Source organism: Cryptomeria japonica, chromosome 6 (assembly GCF_030272615.1).
Source record: "Cryptomeria japonica chromosome 6, Sugi_1.0, whole genome shotgun sequence".
NCBI classification, from domain to species: domain Eukaryota; kingdom Viridiplantae; phylum Streptophyta; class Pinopsida; order Cupressales; family Cupressaceae; genus Cryptomeria; species Cryptomeria japonica.
In genome coordinates, this window is record NC_081410.1 from 264,362,448 (window position 1) to 264,377,208 (window position 14,761).

Below are 14,761 nucleotides of genomic sequence, written 5' to 3' on the forward strand. Positions count from 1 at the left end.
ATTAATCAAATTAACCAAACACACCAAGCATGCAAATCGAGAAAGCCAACCAAACAGACGACTCGCAAACCCAAACAAGAAGGGATCACCGACGACGACTGATGATGCTCACTTGAGCACGACTAAGGTCAACTAGGGTCTTACGACCACCTAATCCAACTCTAAGGATTAAAAAGGGTATGCTCAAACCTGCAAAACTAGGTGACGATGAACCTCGCACTCATGCGACTTCGTACCTGAAATCTCCTGCAACCAAAGATCATACATGCATACATATATAATAACTTAATGAAAGCATTAGCTCAATATTGATACCACGAAATAGGTACACTAACAACTTGCATACAACTAGTGAGAAAGCCACATCAATAGCTATGCGTAAAATCAACATCTGACTATAACATAATATTACGATAATCTAACCAAGATTAAACCAAGATTAGAGATCGATTACGGTAGGGGTACTACAACTTCAGTCTATAACCTTCACAAACTAAGCAAAATGATGTTGCAAGTACTGAAGTCTTCTTAGAACTAGTTAGAAAGAACTTCAAATGTTAGTTATGAAATGATGTTGCAGTATAATATACCAAATTGAAATACTTAAACATAGAAAAATTACAAAATGAACCAAAACCATTGCACATTCAACACAGTAACATCATGAGCAATAGTCATTGACATATCACAAGATAAATAGATATATTACAACAATGTCAAAGCACTCTGATAAGATCAAAGTAGTGATAAGGTCAGGAAGTTTCACAAAGATTTGAGGGATCCCATAGCCTCTTTGCATCACTAGGATTCTCTAGAGTTTGCAAACTAGGCCAAGCAGTAAGTCAAGAGTAGCTACATTTAAAGGAGATTGAAGGTGACCAACTCCCATCATTTTATGGTTTGGCTCCTGTAAAACAACCATCAGCTAGGTAGCTTGAAGGTGGCACTAAGATGAGACAAGGCAGACAGAGATCCTCTCAAGGTGCAGATTGGAAGATAGAAAGCTTATCAGACATTTATTGGAGCGATAAAAAATGCAAATGTGATTGTGACTACTTATCAAATGGTTTTCAAGATTCCTTTGAAGCAAAAACATGTGTTGTTATTAGATGGTAGATATGGATGAGCTTTCACTTTGACAATTTTTGCCAAAGCTTCAAAAGTATCTTACAGAATAACTAGGAATAGTGGAGTCCATTTTGTGTTAGAAGTTTTGTTCAGTTTATATTGAACCCATTAAGAAAATTATAAACATTTGTATTCATAAGGAAAATCAAAAGTTACGAAAAAAATTGAAATATGCACTATCGGCAAAAGTCAACCTGATGGTAACACTTAAGACAAGTAGAAGCATGTGATTGGGATAGAATACACCAATAAAGTCCATCAACAGAACACACACAAGCGGAAATGGAGAAATTGTGTCTTACTGATAGCCGATGAGGCTATCAGTAAGACTATTCTCAATGAGAATTTTGGCAAAGCTTATGTTGAGGAGACATAACATATCGGGAGGAACTAAGCCAAGGGAAAAGACATCAGGGAAATGATGCCCATCGCCTAAACACATTTTAAGCTATCTTGATGTCCGATGAGACTAGTAGGATAACTCGCACCGATCAACAGGAAGAGAGGTCATCAAATTATGTTATCCCGATGAGTAAGAAGAAATCAGGAGGCTGTGAAAATAATTGGATCGTATGCCGATCAATAGGTAATATCAATGTATTGAAGAAAGGGAGAGAGTTATGCCGATGGCACCAAAATAAAATTACATCAGGGATGCCTGTGCCTATGAGCCGTTGTCAAATCAAATTTCAAAACTAAAGCAAAGAACTTATTAAATGCTTGCATCGGGTTCACACAAAGCCAATTTATGGGATGCTAATCATTGCAAGTTTGGCATTGAATGCATTTGTTATATAATTGAAGTTGCCTAACATAAATCTCACACGGTGAAGGAAATTGGCAGAATAGAGACTTCTAATTCGTAAAGGGTAGAGTGAGAAATTGCAGTTGTAGAAATGGAGGCATCTATTTCTACAAGGAAAAAGAGATTAGCCAAGAGTTCAGAGTTAGGAGCCAAGAAATCCAAAATAGGAGAAGACGCCCCGGTTAGAAAATTGAACCAGGAAAAGATTGATCAAATGCAAGTGTCTGGCCCTAAGTCTAGAAGATCGAAACAACATCTACCTGGTCAAGATCAATTGGAAGATAGATACAAGGATGTTGGGGATGTTTGGACTAGGGTAAGGAGCTATGAGTTATCTTTATTCCATAGTTTGAGGAGAAATAGGGAGGTGTCACTCTACAACCCCTGGGTTACAAATCTAGGTAAGCTAATTCTCCCTAATGATTTTGTAAATCTGATAGTTTTAGATATTCTAGTGAGAAATTATAATTCTGTGGGTAGATACATTCAAACTCCAAATGGAGAAGCCTTCATAAGGTTTTCAGTAAACACTATAAATGAAGTGCTCAACCTAGATTCTGGTTTTGATAAACCTTTGTCTTTTGAGGAATTGGAAGAGGAATATCAAAGAATGGACACTACATACCTTGGGTGGAAACTAGCTGTCCATAAAGAAGAAGTGAGAGAACTTACAAAACAGGATGGGCCACCATTTAACATTGATTTTTTCAGACATTATCTTTAGTACACTTATATGTCTTATGGGTAGTTAGGAGGCATTGAGGTTCTAGACCTCACGAGTATTGGGCCATTAGTTTTATCTTCAGACATTCAAATGTATGAATACAAGCTATTTAATTATGCGTCATATTTGGTGGAGAGTTTGCATGAGGGTTTTTTGAACCTCGGGGATAATAATTGCCCTAATTTTAATTTTTACTCATTATCGATGCATTTAATCTTATTCTATGGATGTTTTAGGGGTATGTGGCCTGAGGAATTGAGGCTTAACGTCAAAAATAGGCAAGGGGAGGAGAAACCTATTCAATTATGGACTTTTATTTGGGATTCTCGTTACACAAGATCAAATTATATCAAATTTGAGGAATGGATAATAAAGCCAATTTATCGGATGTATGGATTTCCTTGTGATGGATCAATCTCAGATGAGATTAAAAGATTTTTAAGACCTAAATATTTTGATGAAAGAAAGATAGTGAATCGTAACTGGGGAGATTGGTATATCCATAAGGACTTCACATGTTTTAGGATATATGGCTTTGAAGGAACTCCCTATATGTTGCCAAAATGTGTTCCTGACCAAATAGCATACTTGGAGATTTTCAGGCAATTGAGTGTCTCAAATACTAAAAACTTTGGGGATCCGCGTAAGAAGGCTTTCTTGTCGGGTACTCTCAGCTTTGGAAATTTCACAATTGTTTTAAAATCCTATGATGTAATTGATAAGAAATTAATAGAATAATTTAATTTATTCAAACATTTTGTAGGAAAGAATTATGACCTGGAAGGATATATCCACTACTGCAAGAAAAGTTAAAATCTAGGTGATTATTTGCATGTGAGTCTAGAAGTGGGAGATATATTTAGGAACATGGAAGATGCAGAGGCTCAAGAAGTGATTGATAACCTAAACAAACAATTGGAGGAGAAAAGAAAGAGGTTAATGGAGATGGACTCAGAAGAAGAAATGTCAGAAAATGAACCAGAAGACACTGAAGCCATTTCTAGGTCATAGGCAAAAGATGTGAAAGAAGAATTCAATGAAGATGACCAAATTGTAACTAAAATGAAATTTATAAAGATGCAAGATTGGATGGACATGATGCTTTTGTGGAAGATGATGTATTTGTTAAATCCAAAGAATTTAAGTCTTTTCTTTATAATTTCAAAGACAAAAGGTTGAGGGAGTCTATCCCAAATGTGGCACCTTAAAATGAGGCAGAATTATTGAAGAAACTAGAAGAGAATATAGAAGCAGAATTGGTGAAAATGACTCCACAGAGAGGGAGACAATTACTGATAGAGGTCAAAGTAATTCTTTTTCTAGGATGGGACCTGAGTTCCTCTTTTATTTTTGATATTTTATTACACTCTGATAATAAGGAATTCAAATTAGATATTCAAGGAGTTAATGGCATTTTTATTGGGTCAAGGTTTGATCTAGATGCGGAAGAACTAATGTTATGGGCATTGTATCCACCCAACAAGAGACCAACAATCATTGATGTGGATAGGGCTTTTGGACACATGATGAAATTAAAGATGGGATAAATTGATCCTATTGTCTCAACAAATATAGGAGTACATATTTTCAAATTCAACAAGACATGAATGGTGTAAGGTCTTCCCCAAACCAAGCTTTGATTAACTTAGTTGACCAGGTTTGACCCTACTAATAAATGCTAAGATTCAATAGGATGGGCTATGTTAGATAGATAGATTGGTGAGAAAAGCAATTGAACTAGGTTACGGAATCATCTCACCTTGAGTTGTACATTTTTATGCATTATGGATTTAGAACTTATAAGATTCCAGGATTTGGATAACATTGATGTATGTTGATGCTTCATTTATATGCTTTATGATATAGAACTCTATATGATTCTAGAATAGGATAAATTGGAGATGATGTATGTCATTATTGGATTTGCAGGACTTTACTATGATGATAGAATTAGGATGTATGTGTTATGTGTGGATCAAAATTATGAGAATTATGATAATTGCTTATGAGGATTTATTTGGATATGAGATATATGGAATTGTGCAAATGAAAATTATATGTGAAGTGTTTGATGTGTATTCTAATTCATGTGTTTAATATTATTCGAGGTTATTGGAAATTACTAATGTGTATTTGAGTGGCATAGGAAAGGATAACCATGTGACCATGGAAATATTATGGAGAACCAAACCTAGACCTATGTATGTTCGTAAAACCAGGGTTTGTCTATTTGGAGAGACAACACCCCATTTGTGTTGTATTTTATTCATAATAGTAAATGATGCATGTGTGTTAAATGTTATTTATTTGATTTATTTAAATCCAACAAGAGACAAGATTTCATGTATGATTTTGTAAAAGTATTTTCTTTGTGGCACTTGACACATGTGTTGATTTATGTTTGAGTTTTCAAATTTGTCTCTTGGAGGGAGTTGTTTAACTATAGCTTTTTCAATTAAATTTAATGAGATTCCATGATTGCCTTAGGTAGAGAATCTTTGGGGTAGTCAACTTAGGTTTGACCCGAAAATTAACTTCAGAGGGGTTTAAAAAGGGTTAAATGGACTCCTAGGGGTAGTTTATTAGGGTTTCCTAAAGCCCATAAGGTATACCTAAGGGTTAGGAGTAATTTTAGGCATGCTTCAACTCTCATGTGACCATTTAGACACCCTAAAAAGTGGCTTTTCTAAGTTGTGCGAAAATTGAAATTAGAAGGTTTGAACTAAGTTGTGAACCTTCCTTTTCGAATGAGAGTTCTCTTTCCCATTTTACCTTACGTTCCTTTTCAATTTTTAGAAACTTGTGAGAACTCTCACTAGGGTCTTCTTAAGCAAGAATGAGAGATTTTGGGGGTAATCACCCACTCTCCATTTTTGGAGACAAAAGAATTTTGAAAAAAAAAAAGATAGATTTGGGATATAGAATTTGGCTAAGGGTAGAAAGAAAAGACTTGTGGAGTTGGGCTGCTCATCCTCAACAAAACTAGCATACTTTTGGGTAGTTTAAGGTTGGTTCTACCTTTCTTGTAACATCTTCTTATTGCATGTTGTTTTGAAAGAAATGTTTGTGTAAAAGACTAGTTTTCTTGCAAGTATCTCTTGGAAATTTATTTGGTGTTTGGTGCTTATGCAATGTAAGTGTTTTGGGAGTAATCAAGAACTCTACTCTTGGGAGAGAGGATGGTCTTGGGGGGTGGTAGAAGTGATAGCCCTTGAGTGAGAGGCTCTCATTATGAGAGTGATCACACGGGATTTTATGTGACCCTTGCTACATGGCTTGTTTATGCATTGGGGGTCATAAGGAGGGAAATAAGGCATGAGTGCCTTGGGGGGGCCTAAGGAATGTGGGGTGCAGTGTAGCCTAGGTTGGGATTGTGTTTGAGATTGTGTTTTCCCTTTTCTTTTGTGTTTGCATGTGTGTTACCTATCTAGGGCTTGGTTCTCCAAGCTCGGGGGGTGGCTACTAGTTAGCCTAGGCTGGGAGGTGAGCACTCCATGGTCATAGCCTATGTTTTATTTGCAGGTTGTTGGAAGAAAGAAAAGAGGTCAAGAAGAGGTTGCTGGTTTTATTTTTTTTATAGAAAAGATTTGGGAATGGAAAATTTATGTTTTTAAGTTGCAGCAATGTAATAGGAAATTATGTTGTATCTATTTTTCGAAAAGAAATGTATCAAATATTTTTAAGATCCTCATTTAATAGAAATGAGAGATCCATTTGCCTTGAAGATTATATCGTATTTTAAATGTACTTTAAAGAAATGAAATATTGTATTATGCTATACTGCAGAAAAGGAATAAGTGATTTCTGATTTTAATTTTTTATGGTTCAGAAAGAAAAAAATAATAATAACATTTGCTATGTATTGAATATTTTGAAAAGAAAGTAAATTGTTTATTTCCGTTACGCATATAAAACAAATTATTAGAAAGGAAATGGGAATTAGATTTGCATGCATATAGTAGGTTGGTAATAAAACATTTGATCTATACATGGAAAGGTTAAATTTAGTTTGTTTAAGTCTGTTATTTAAATTATTTGCAGAAAATAAAATCAAAAATATTATATCTATCTCTAAGGTTAAAATTAATTAATAAAACATTTAATTGCTATTAAAATTATTGAATTTTGTCATTTATATAGATGCTGATTAATTTATTGAATTCTATAAATTACTTGGTTACAGAATATCAAATCTAAAGTTAAATGGTGAATCTATTTTAAATAATACCTTATTATATAGTTGTTGTACAAATTTATTTAATTCTGTCAGATAATTAATTGAAGAGGACAAATAAAAAAAAAATAGTATGATCATCTCTAAGTTTTATTTCAATATTTTCTAGTCTAAAAATAGTGTTGTATAAATTAATTTAATTTTGACATTTTACTTGTTTGCAGAAATTAACATCTAGAATTAAATAGTCTATCTATTTTTAAAAAATATATATATATATAAATATATACATTGTAATAAATCTATTTTGGTATGGCAGAGTTAGTCTGGGATTTAGATGCACCTATCAAATATATATATATATATATATATATACAAAATATATATTTAAACCTATATATATACAAAATATATATATAAACCTATATATATATATACAAAATATTATATTATAAAAGGAATATTTAAAAACAAAAAAATATATATAATAAAACGAAAATGGGCATAGATGAGGGGGTTTCAGGGAAGGAGTTGAAGGGCTAACCATTGTGTGTACACACAGTGGCGCCCGCGGCTTCCACTGTGTGGACACACAATGGACGGCCACGCGGCCGCCACTCTCTGCTCATACAATGGATGACCCCGCGGCCGCCACTGTGTGGTCACATACTGGATGGCCCCGCAGTCGCCACTGTGTGAACACACAGTGGCGGCGGCGCACGACATCCACCCCTCCCTTGTGCTCGGCCGCCGCTACTCCCACATGGAGACCTCCGCCCTGCATTCAACGAGATAAGTAAAACCTTAGCCCGAGTAGGGTTAGGGTGGAATAAGAGAAAAAAAATAGATTATAAATTGTAGAGTATTTTATAATATATATATTGCTAGTTTAGGGTTTTGCAAGGTTATTTTATAATAATATAAAGGCATATTTAGTTATATTTATAAATATATCTTTATATATATAAGAATATATAGAGAGTTTATAACTATGATTGGTTAGGATATAATTTAGATTAAATATTTTATTAAGCGATTATAACTTATATATGTTTTAATAAACATATGGAGCTATTATAAAAAAAAAATGTTTAAATTTTAAATTACTTAGGAAGTTTAATCTTTTATAAACTTATTAATAAAGTTGGGTAAGTTATTTTGGCTATGGGGAAATATTTTCTTTTAGTCCACTAAATATAGGTTTTGATTAAGATTAAACTTTATAGGAAAATATTCATCTGAATTTAACTGACCCCCTTTCGTCGATTTAACTTAAATTCCTTTTAGTTATTGAAAAAAATAAAAATTACACATTATAAACTAAGTTCTAGGACTAACTTAATTAGTTCCTAAAATCAATTATTGGTTATTGGAGATTAATTTTATCTACGTCAAATTAAGGGACTAAATGAATTTATTAGTTAAGATCGATGAGATAATAATTAAGTCATTTAGTAAAACTGCAATTTAATTCTATTTAAGTTATTTCTGCTTAATTGAGTTAGTGGTTAGAGTTAGCTCACACATAGTTAAGACGAAACTTACTAGTGCATTTCATATTCACAAAATTAATAGAAGCCCTAATTAAGTAAGCTATTAAGGAAGGATGTAGTAACAGGATGGAGGAAAACTCGATATTTAGTAAATGATTGATATCCAACCAAATAAATTTTATTAATGTCTATTTAGTAGAAACTAATCTAATTAAGTATTAATATGCACAACTGTAATGAAAAGGACGTTTGAGTGAATTTATTATTACTCCTATAGAATTTATTCGATCTGCTTGATAATAGGAGTTATCGTATTTGTTATGATAGTATTCAATATCATTTAAGAATTCACTTGGAACAACTTGTTAAGATGTATCAACTCAATTAAGCAATGGTTACACGTAATTTAGTGTTATAAAAAAAAATTTGTTGGTCGTGTTTTGCCCAAAAGTTTGGGCATGACATTTTGGTATCAGAGCCCTAGGTTCATACACTAGTGAACATGGGCTACATTCATAACTTAGTTGAAAACAAACTATGGCTTGAAGTATAACATCTAGGTGGAAACTTGTGATATAATAAAGTGGAACATAAGTGAAAATTCTTTTAAATCAACATATCAACAAATATCAATTCAAGGGGTTCCAAAGGTCACTAAAAGCCCTGAATTTGAAACTTATTAGTCAGAATATTTATGACTCAAATAAAACCTTAAAGGGCATGAAATTTTCAATTATTAATTTATAAGAAATATTTTCGGTGTTTAATCATGGAATTTAGCTCTTTAGTACTTATGGGGTTACCATTCACTTGGAACCTAAACACAATAATTGCCCTAATCAAATCAAGTATGAGGAGTTAATTCTACAATAAAATACCTCTAATGGTAACTAAAGAAATGCCATCCATCGAGATATGATCTTGACATGACAAGTCAAGCAAGACAATTAGACATAAGATAAAGGCAATAAATAAGATCGAGATAGTTCAAGTTAAGTTTTTTAAGCTATGTGAAATTATGATGGTTAAAAGATCAAGGCCGCCATTGGAGACATAAATGAGGAAGAGTTAAAAGGGACTCTTGCAAATCTCAGATAGAAGCATTAACCTATCCTAATGACTAGGTATCTTAAGAAGGTGGTTATGCTAGATTTCTTATAAAGAGCATTTGTTAGACAATTCTTGTAGCAATGCATTGAAGCTAGAGTTGGATAAACCTAAAGATAGAAACTAAACTGATGAATGGCAATCCCCCTTGATCAGAAAACCCTAGTGATTCTATAGGTGAGTTAAATAAGGAGAAAGGAGGCATGAACTTCTTGGGTTAAAACACGTAATTACAATAAACCCTAAGTTCATCCTTGGTTATGTAATTGGGGAAACAAGCAAGTAAAACCTCAACTAGTCCCTTTATGGGAAGATAATCTTGGAGAAAGTAAATAGTGGTAGAGAGAGTGGAGCTAATTTGGGAATTGTACAAAAACAAAGAATCTCCATTGAAGTGCAAGGAGTATAAAATTATTAGGATCTTATAATCTGGGAATGAGTAACTAATATTTGTTCAGAAACTAAGGAGAAAAGTGCAACCCAATCATGGTTAGTCGCTAGGTACAAGACAATATGTATCACAATTTAACTACTAGGCACAATCGAAGAAGCTTTACAAAATATGGCACTCAAGTGTGAAAGTATACGAAAACATCAAGTATGGATGAAGCAACATGCGGATGGAAATGGCTTATGGAAAGATAGTATAACAGTAATATAATACCGAAGATTTAATGAGAATTAGTTGGCAATATAAAATATTTTAAAAGAACATTGATAAGGAGCCAAATTATGTGGTTAGCTAAGGGAGAACTTGGAAATTATGGGAATCTTGAGACATTGGTAAGTAATGAGCATCTTTATGTTATACCGTAATTGGGTAACTGGATATTAGGATGGTAAGATGGTTTATTTAGATTGGAGAGATCGAAGGTTGTGATATGCCGAAATTTGGCTAGTAAGTAAATATAAATAAGTAATATGGAATGAGATAACTAACTAAATTTTAATTAAAAAGGATGGGTGTTGGTCACCTTTCGAGTGCACACCCCCTTGATTTCATAATTGCATAAGTGAAGTAGGAAAGGATAAGTCCACGCTCCGAGTTGTTTGAGTTATGTCATGAAATGTGTGGGTAGAAATTGTTGTCAACCATTATTGACCTTACTTGACAATAATTCCAGCCCGAATGGCTCTTAACCATAAGTGTTAGTAATTTGGCAACAAGCTCCTACCTAATGAAGGCAAGTGAATGTTAGAGGTGAAAATATAAGAAGCTAGCATAAGGTGCTAAGAAAACAAATGATGTCCCTAGTTTAAAAATAAAAATTAAAAATAAAATTATATGATTACATTATAAAAATCCTAAGTGGTTCTAAGTAAACAAGTGTCAATTTTGTACCAAACTATCAACCGTGTATGTAAGACATGAAAGTGTCGATGCTTGAGTTACCACGTAACATTGAATCAAGGTTTAGCATATTAAGATAAGTAATGGAAGTCCAAGAAGAATGGACGGAGAATGGTAGAGTTAGTGCAATCACCTGTTAGATATAATTAAGGATGTTAATAACCCTAAATAGATAGCGGATTATATTGGAAAGTGTTGCTGGAAATAGTAAGCACGTGAAGTTTAAAATGGAACATGAGCTATTAAACGATTGCAATCTCTTGTGTATAATCTCAAAAGTCTAATAATCACTTCCTAACACACTCAGGACATGTGATCTTGAGTGATGTGTTGCGGTTACTCCCTATAGCATCACTAGAATGGTCATCTTGTTTCGAGTTTGATTCGACATTATTTTTATTTTATTTTCTTGAATAGCACTTCGTGACCTGGGGGCTAGTACTTTCTGTTTATTTATTTATTTTTATTTTTATGATGAAAGGACCACTAAATTTATGTTTCTTTTTATTTGAGCTATGGCACTTGCCACGTTTCTAGTTTTAATATCTTTCAATTGCCGGCATTCTTCTTCTTTTATTGGACTTGGTAGAAGTAACTTGTATTTTTGTAAGTGTCAAGTGATCATTTTGATGGTTGATATAACTAGCCCTAGTGATGTGATTTGTGTAATATCTATCATGTTCGTTGAACCATTGATAGTGTGTCAAGGGAGAATACCGCAAGGAGTGAAATTAGGCACAAAAGATTAACAAAGGATATATTTTTATCAAATCAAGATAAAGGAAGGAAGATCCTCCTAAATAGAGTAATTGAGAGTAACTTGAAAAAGGAAAAATTTATAACAATAGTGTGATCTAGACCAAATGAATTGCAAAAGTAATAATTGTCGATGGGCAAATTTCACATGTGAATGGAGATCATTGCGTGGATGATGTCTAATAAGTAATAATAAATTCCATCACTCCCTTAGAATGGGATTGTTATGTACCTTAATGTTTGGGAATTGGGAATAATGTACCCTATAAAACTTAAACCTTGGTGCCTAGAAATAAAAACATTTTAATCCCTAGTGATAGAAAACTACCCTATATAGGGGCGGATTTGAAGAACCTAAATTTGATTATGCCTTGTTACCTAAGAAAGTTGGAAGAAATTATGCACCTAGGATGGTTTAGCAAATATTATATTAACACCCTAATGAGGTGCCTTGATGTAGGATAAGTATATTCATTTTGGTTAAGTATGACGTCAATTTCCTTAAGTAACATGCATGGATGGGAATTGCAGTAGCACAAACATGTTTTAAAACAAATCCTAAATAAAGTAGGACTCCTAGGAATTCAATATGTGTAACCTTGATTGTGGGAGTTGATGTGTGTTATTGATATGATTTGGATGGCGCATTAGTGTAAATTGTTGAAAGATAGAACATTGTAAAACACCTACCTAAGACCGAAGGGAAATGTAATATTAATACTAAGAATTTAAACTTGTGAAGATAGTAAGTTAATTACAATAATAAGTTGGTTTTGGTATTTCATACTTCTAGTAGGCAAGATAAGATTTTGAGTAACCCATTGAAATTGTGGGAAATGTTATGTCCCTAATTCATAATTCTACTCATGTGACTTCTAGGAGTAAATAAAACTCTAGGGGAGGAGGATGTAAGGCCTTCCCCAAACCAAGCTTTGATTAACTTAGTTGACCAGGTTTGACCCTACTAATAAATGCTATAATTTAATAGGATGGGCAATGTTAGATAGATAGATTGGTGAGAAAAGCAATTTAACCAGGTTACAGAATCATCTCACCTTGAGGTGTACATTTTTATGCATTATGGATTTAGAACTTATAAGATTCCAGGATTTGGATAACATTAATGTATGCTGATGCTTCATTTATATGCTTTATGATATAGAACTTAATATGATTCTAGAATAGGATAAATTGGAGATGATGTATGTCATTATTGGATTTGCAAGACTTTACTATGATGATAGAATTAGGATGTATGTGTTATGTGTGGATCAAAATTATGATAATTATGATAATTGCTTATGAGGATTTATTTGGATATGAGATATATGGAATTGTGCAAATGTAAATTGTATTCGAAGGGTTTGATGTGTATTCTAATTCATGTGTTTAATATTATACGAGTTTATTGGAAATTACTAATGTGTATTTGAGTGGCACAGGAAAGGATATCCATGTGACAATGGAAATATTATGGAGAACCAAACCTAGACCTATGTATGTTCGTAAAACCAAGGTTTGTCTATTTGGAGAGACAACACCCTATTTGTGTCGTATTTTATTTGCAATAGTAAATGATGCATGTGTGTTAAATGTTATTTATTTGATTTATTTAAATCCAGCAAGAGACAAGATTTCATGTATGATTTTGTAAAAGTATTTTCTTTGTGGCACTTGACACGTGTTGATTTATGTTTGAGTTTTTAAATTTGTCTCTTGGAGGGAGTTGTTTAACTATAGCTTTTTCAATTAAATTTAATGAGATTCCATGATTGCCTTAGGTAGAGAATCTTTGGGGTAGTCAGCTTAGGTTTGACCTAAAAATTAACTTCAAAGGGGTTTAAAAAGGGTTAAATGGACTCCTAGGGGTAGTTTATTAGGGTTTCCTAAAGCCCATAAGTTATACCTAAGGGTTAGGAGTAATTTTAGGCATGCTTCAACTCTCATGTGACCATTTAGACACCCTAAAAAGTGGCTTTTCTAAGTTGTGCGAAAATTGAAATTAGAAGGATTGAACTAAGTTGTGAACCTTCCTTTTCAAATGAGAGTTCCCTTTCCCGTTTTACCTTACCTTCCTTTTCAATTTTTAGAAACTTATGAGAACTCTCACTAGGGTCTTCTTAAGCAAGAATGAGAGATTTTGGGGGTAATCACCCACTCTCCATTTTTGGACAAAAGAATTTTGAAAAAAAAAATATAGATTTGGGATATAGAATTTGGCTAAGGGTAGAAAGAAAAGACTTGTGGAGTTGGGCTGCTCATCCTCAACAAAACTAGCATACCTTTGGGCAGTTTAAGGTTGGTTCTACCTTTCTTGTAACATCTTCTTATTGCATGTTGTTTTGAAAGAAATGTTTGTGTAAAAGACTAGTTTTCTTGCATGTATCTCTTGGAAATTTATTTGGTGTTTGGTGCTTATGCAATGTAAGTGTTTTTGGGAGTAATCAAGACTTCCTACTCTTCGGAGAAAGGATGGTCTTGGGGGGTGGTAGAAGTGATAGCCCTCGAGTGAGAGGCTCTCGTTATGAGAGTGATCACAAGGGATTTTATGTGACCCTTGTTGCATGGCTTGTTTATGCATTGGGGGTCATAAGGAGGGAAATAAGGCATGAATGCCTTGGGGGGGCATAAGGAATGTGGGGTTGTTATACTTGAGGTATTTGATTTGCCATGAGGTGGCTATATGTTTTGGTTTGCCATGAGGTGGCTATATGTTTTACCATACTTGCAGTCTCCTCAAGGTACTTGGTCCACTACCACCCTTGAAAAGACATCACAAATGTGTGGTGCAATGTAGCCTGGGTTGGGATTGTGTTTGAGATTGTGCTTTCCCTTGTCTTTTGTGTTTGCATGTGTGTTACCTGTCTAGGGCTTGGTTCTTCGAGCTCGAGGGTGGCTACTAGTTAGCCTAGGCTGGGAGGTGAGCACTCCATGGTCATAGCCTATGTTTTATTTGCAGGTTGCTAGAAGAAAGAAAAGAGGTCAAGAAGAGGTTGTTGGTTTTACTTTTTTTACAGAAAAGATTTGGGAATGGAAAATTTATGTTTGTAAGTTGCACCAATGTAATAGGAAATTATGTTGTATCTATTTTTCGAAAAGAAATGTATCAATTATTTTAAGATCCTCATTTAATAGAAATGAGAGATCCATTTGCATTGAAGATTATATCATATTTTAAATGTACTTTAAAGAAAAGAAATATTGTATTATGCTATATTGCAGA

The 14,761-nt window shown here is 33.6% G+C and overlaps 1 protein-coding gene across 1 annotated transcript in view; it reads left to right on the top strand.

Moving 5' to 3' along the window:
• The first annotated feature begins 3,524 nt into the window (after nucleotides 1–3,524).
• The window catches only part of LOC131062582 (uncharacterized), a 36,287-nt gene continuing 25,050 nt past the window's right edge, over nucleotides 3,525–14,761 (top strand). The window contains exon 1 of the mRNA XM_057996275.1: nucleotides 3,525–3,661. Within this exon, the coding sequence (XP_057852258.1) occupies nucleotides 3,525–3,661 (137 nt within the window). The remainder of the gene's footprint in view (nucleotides 3,662–14,761) is intronic.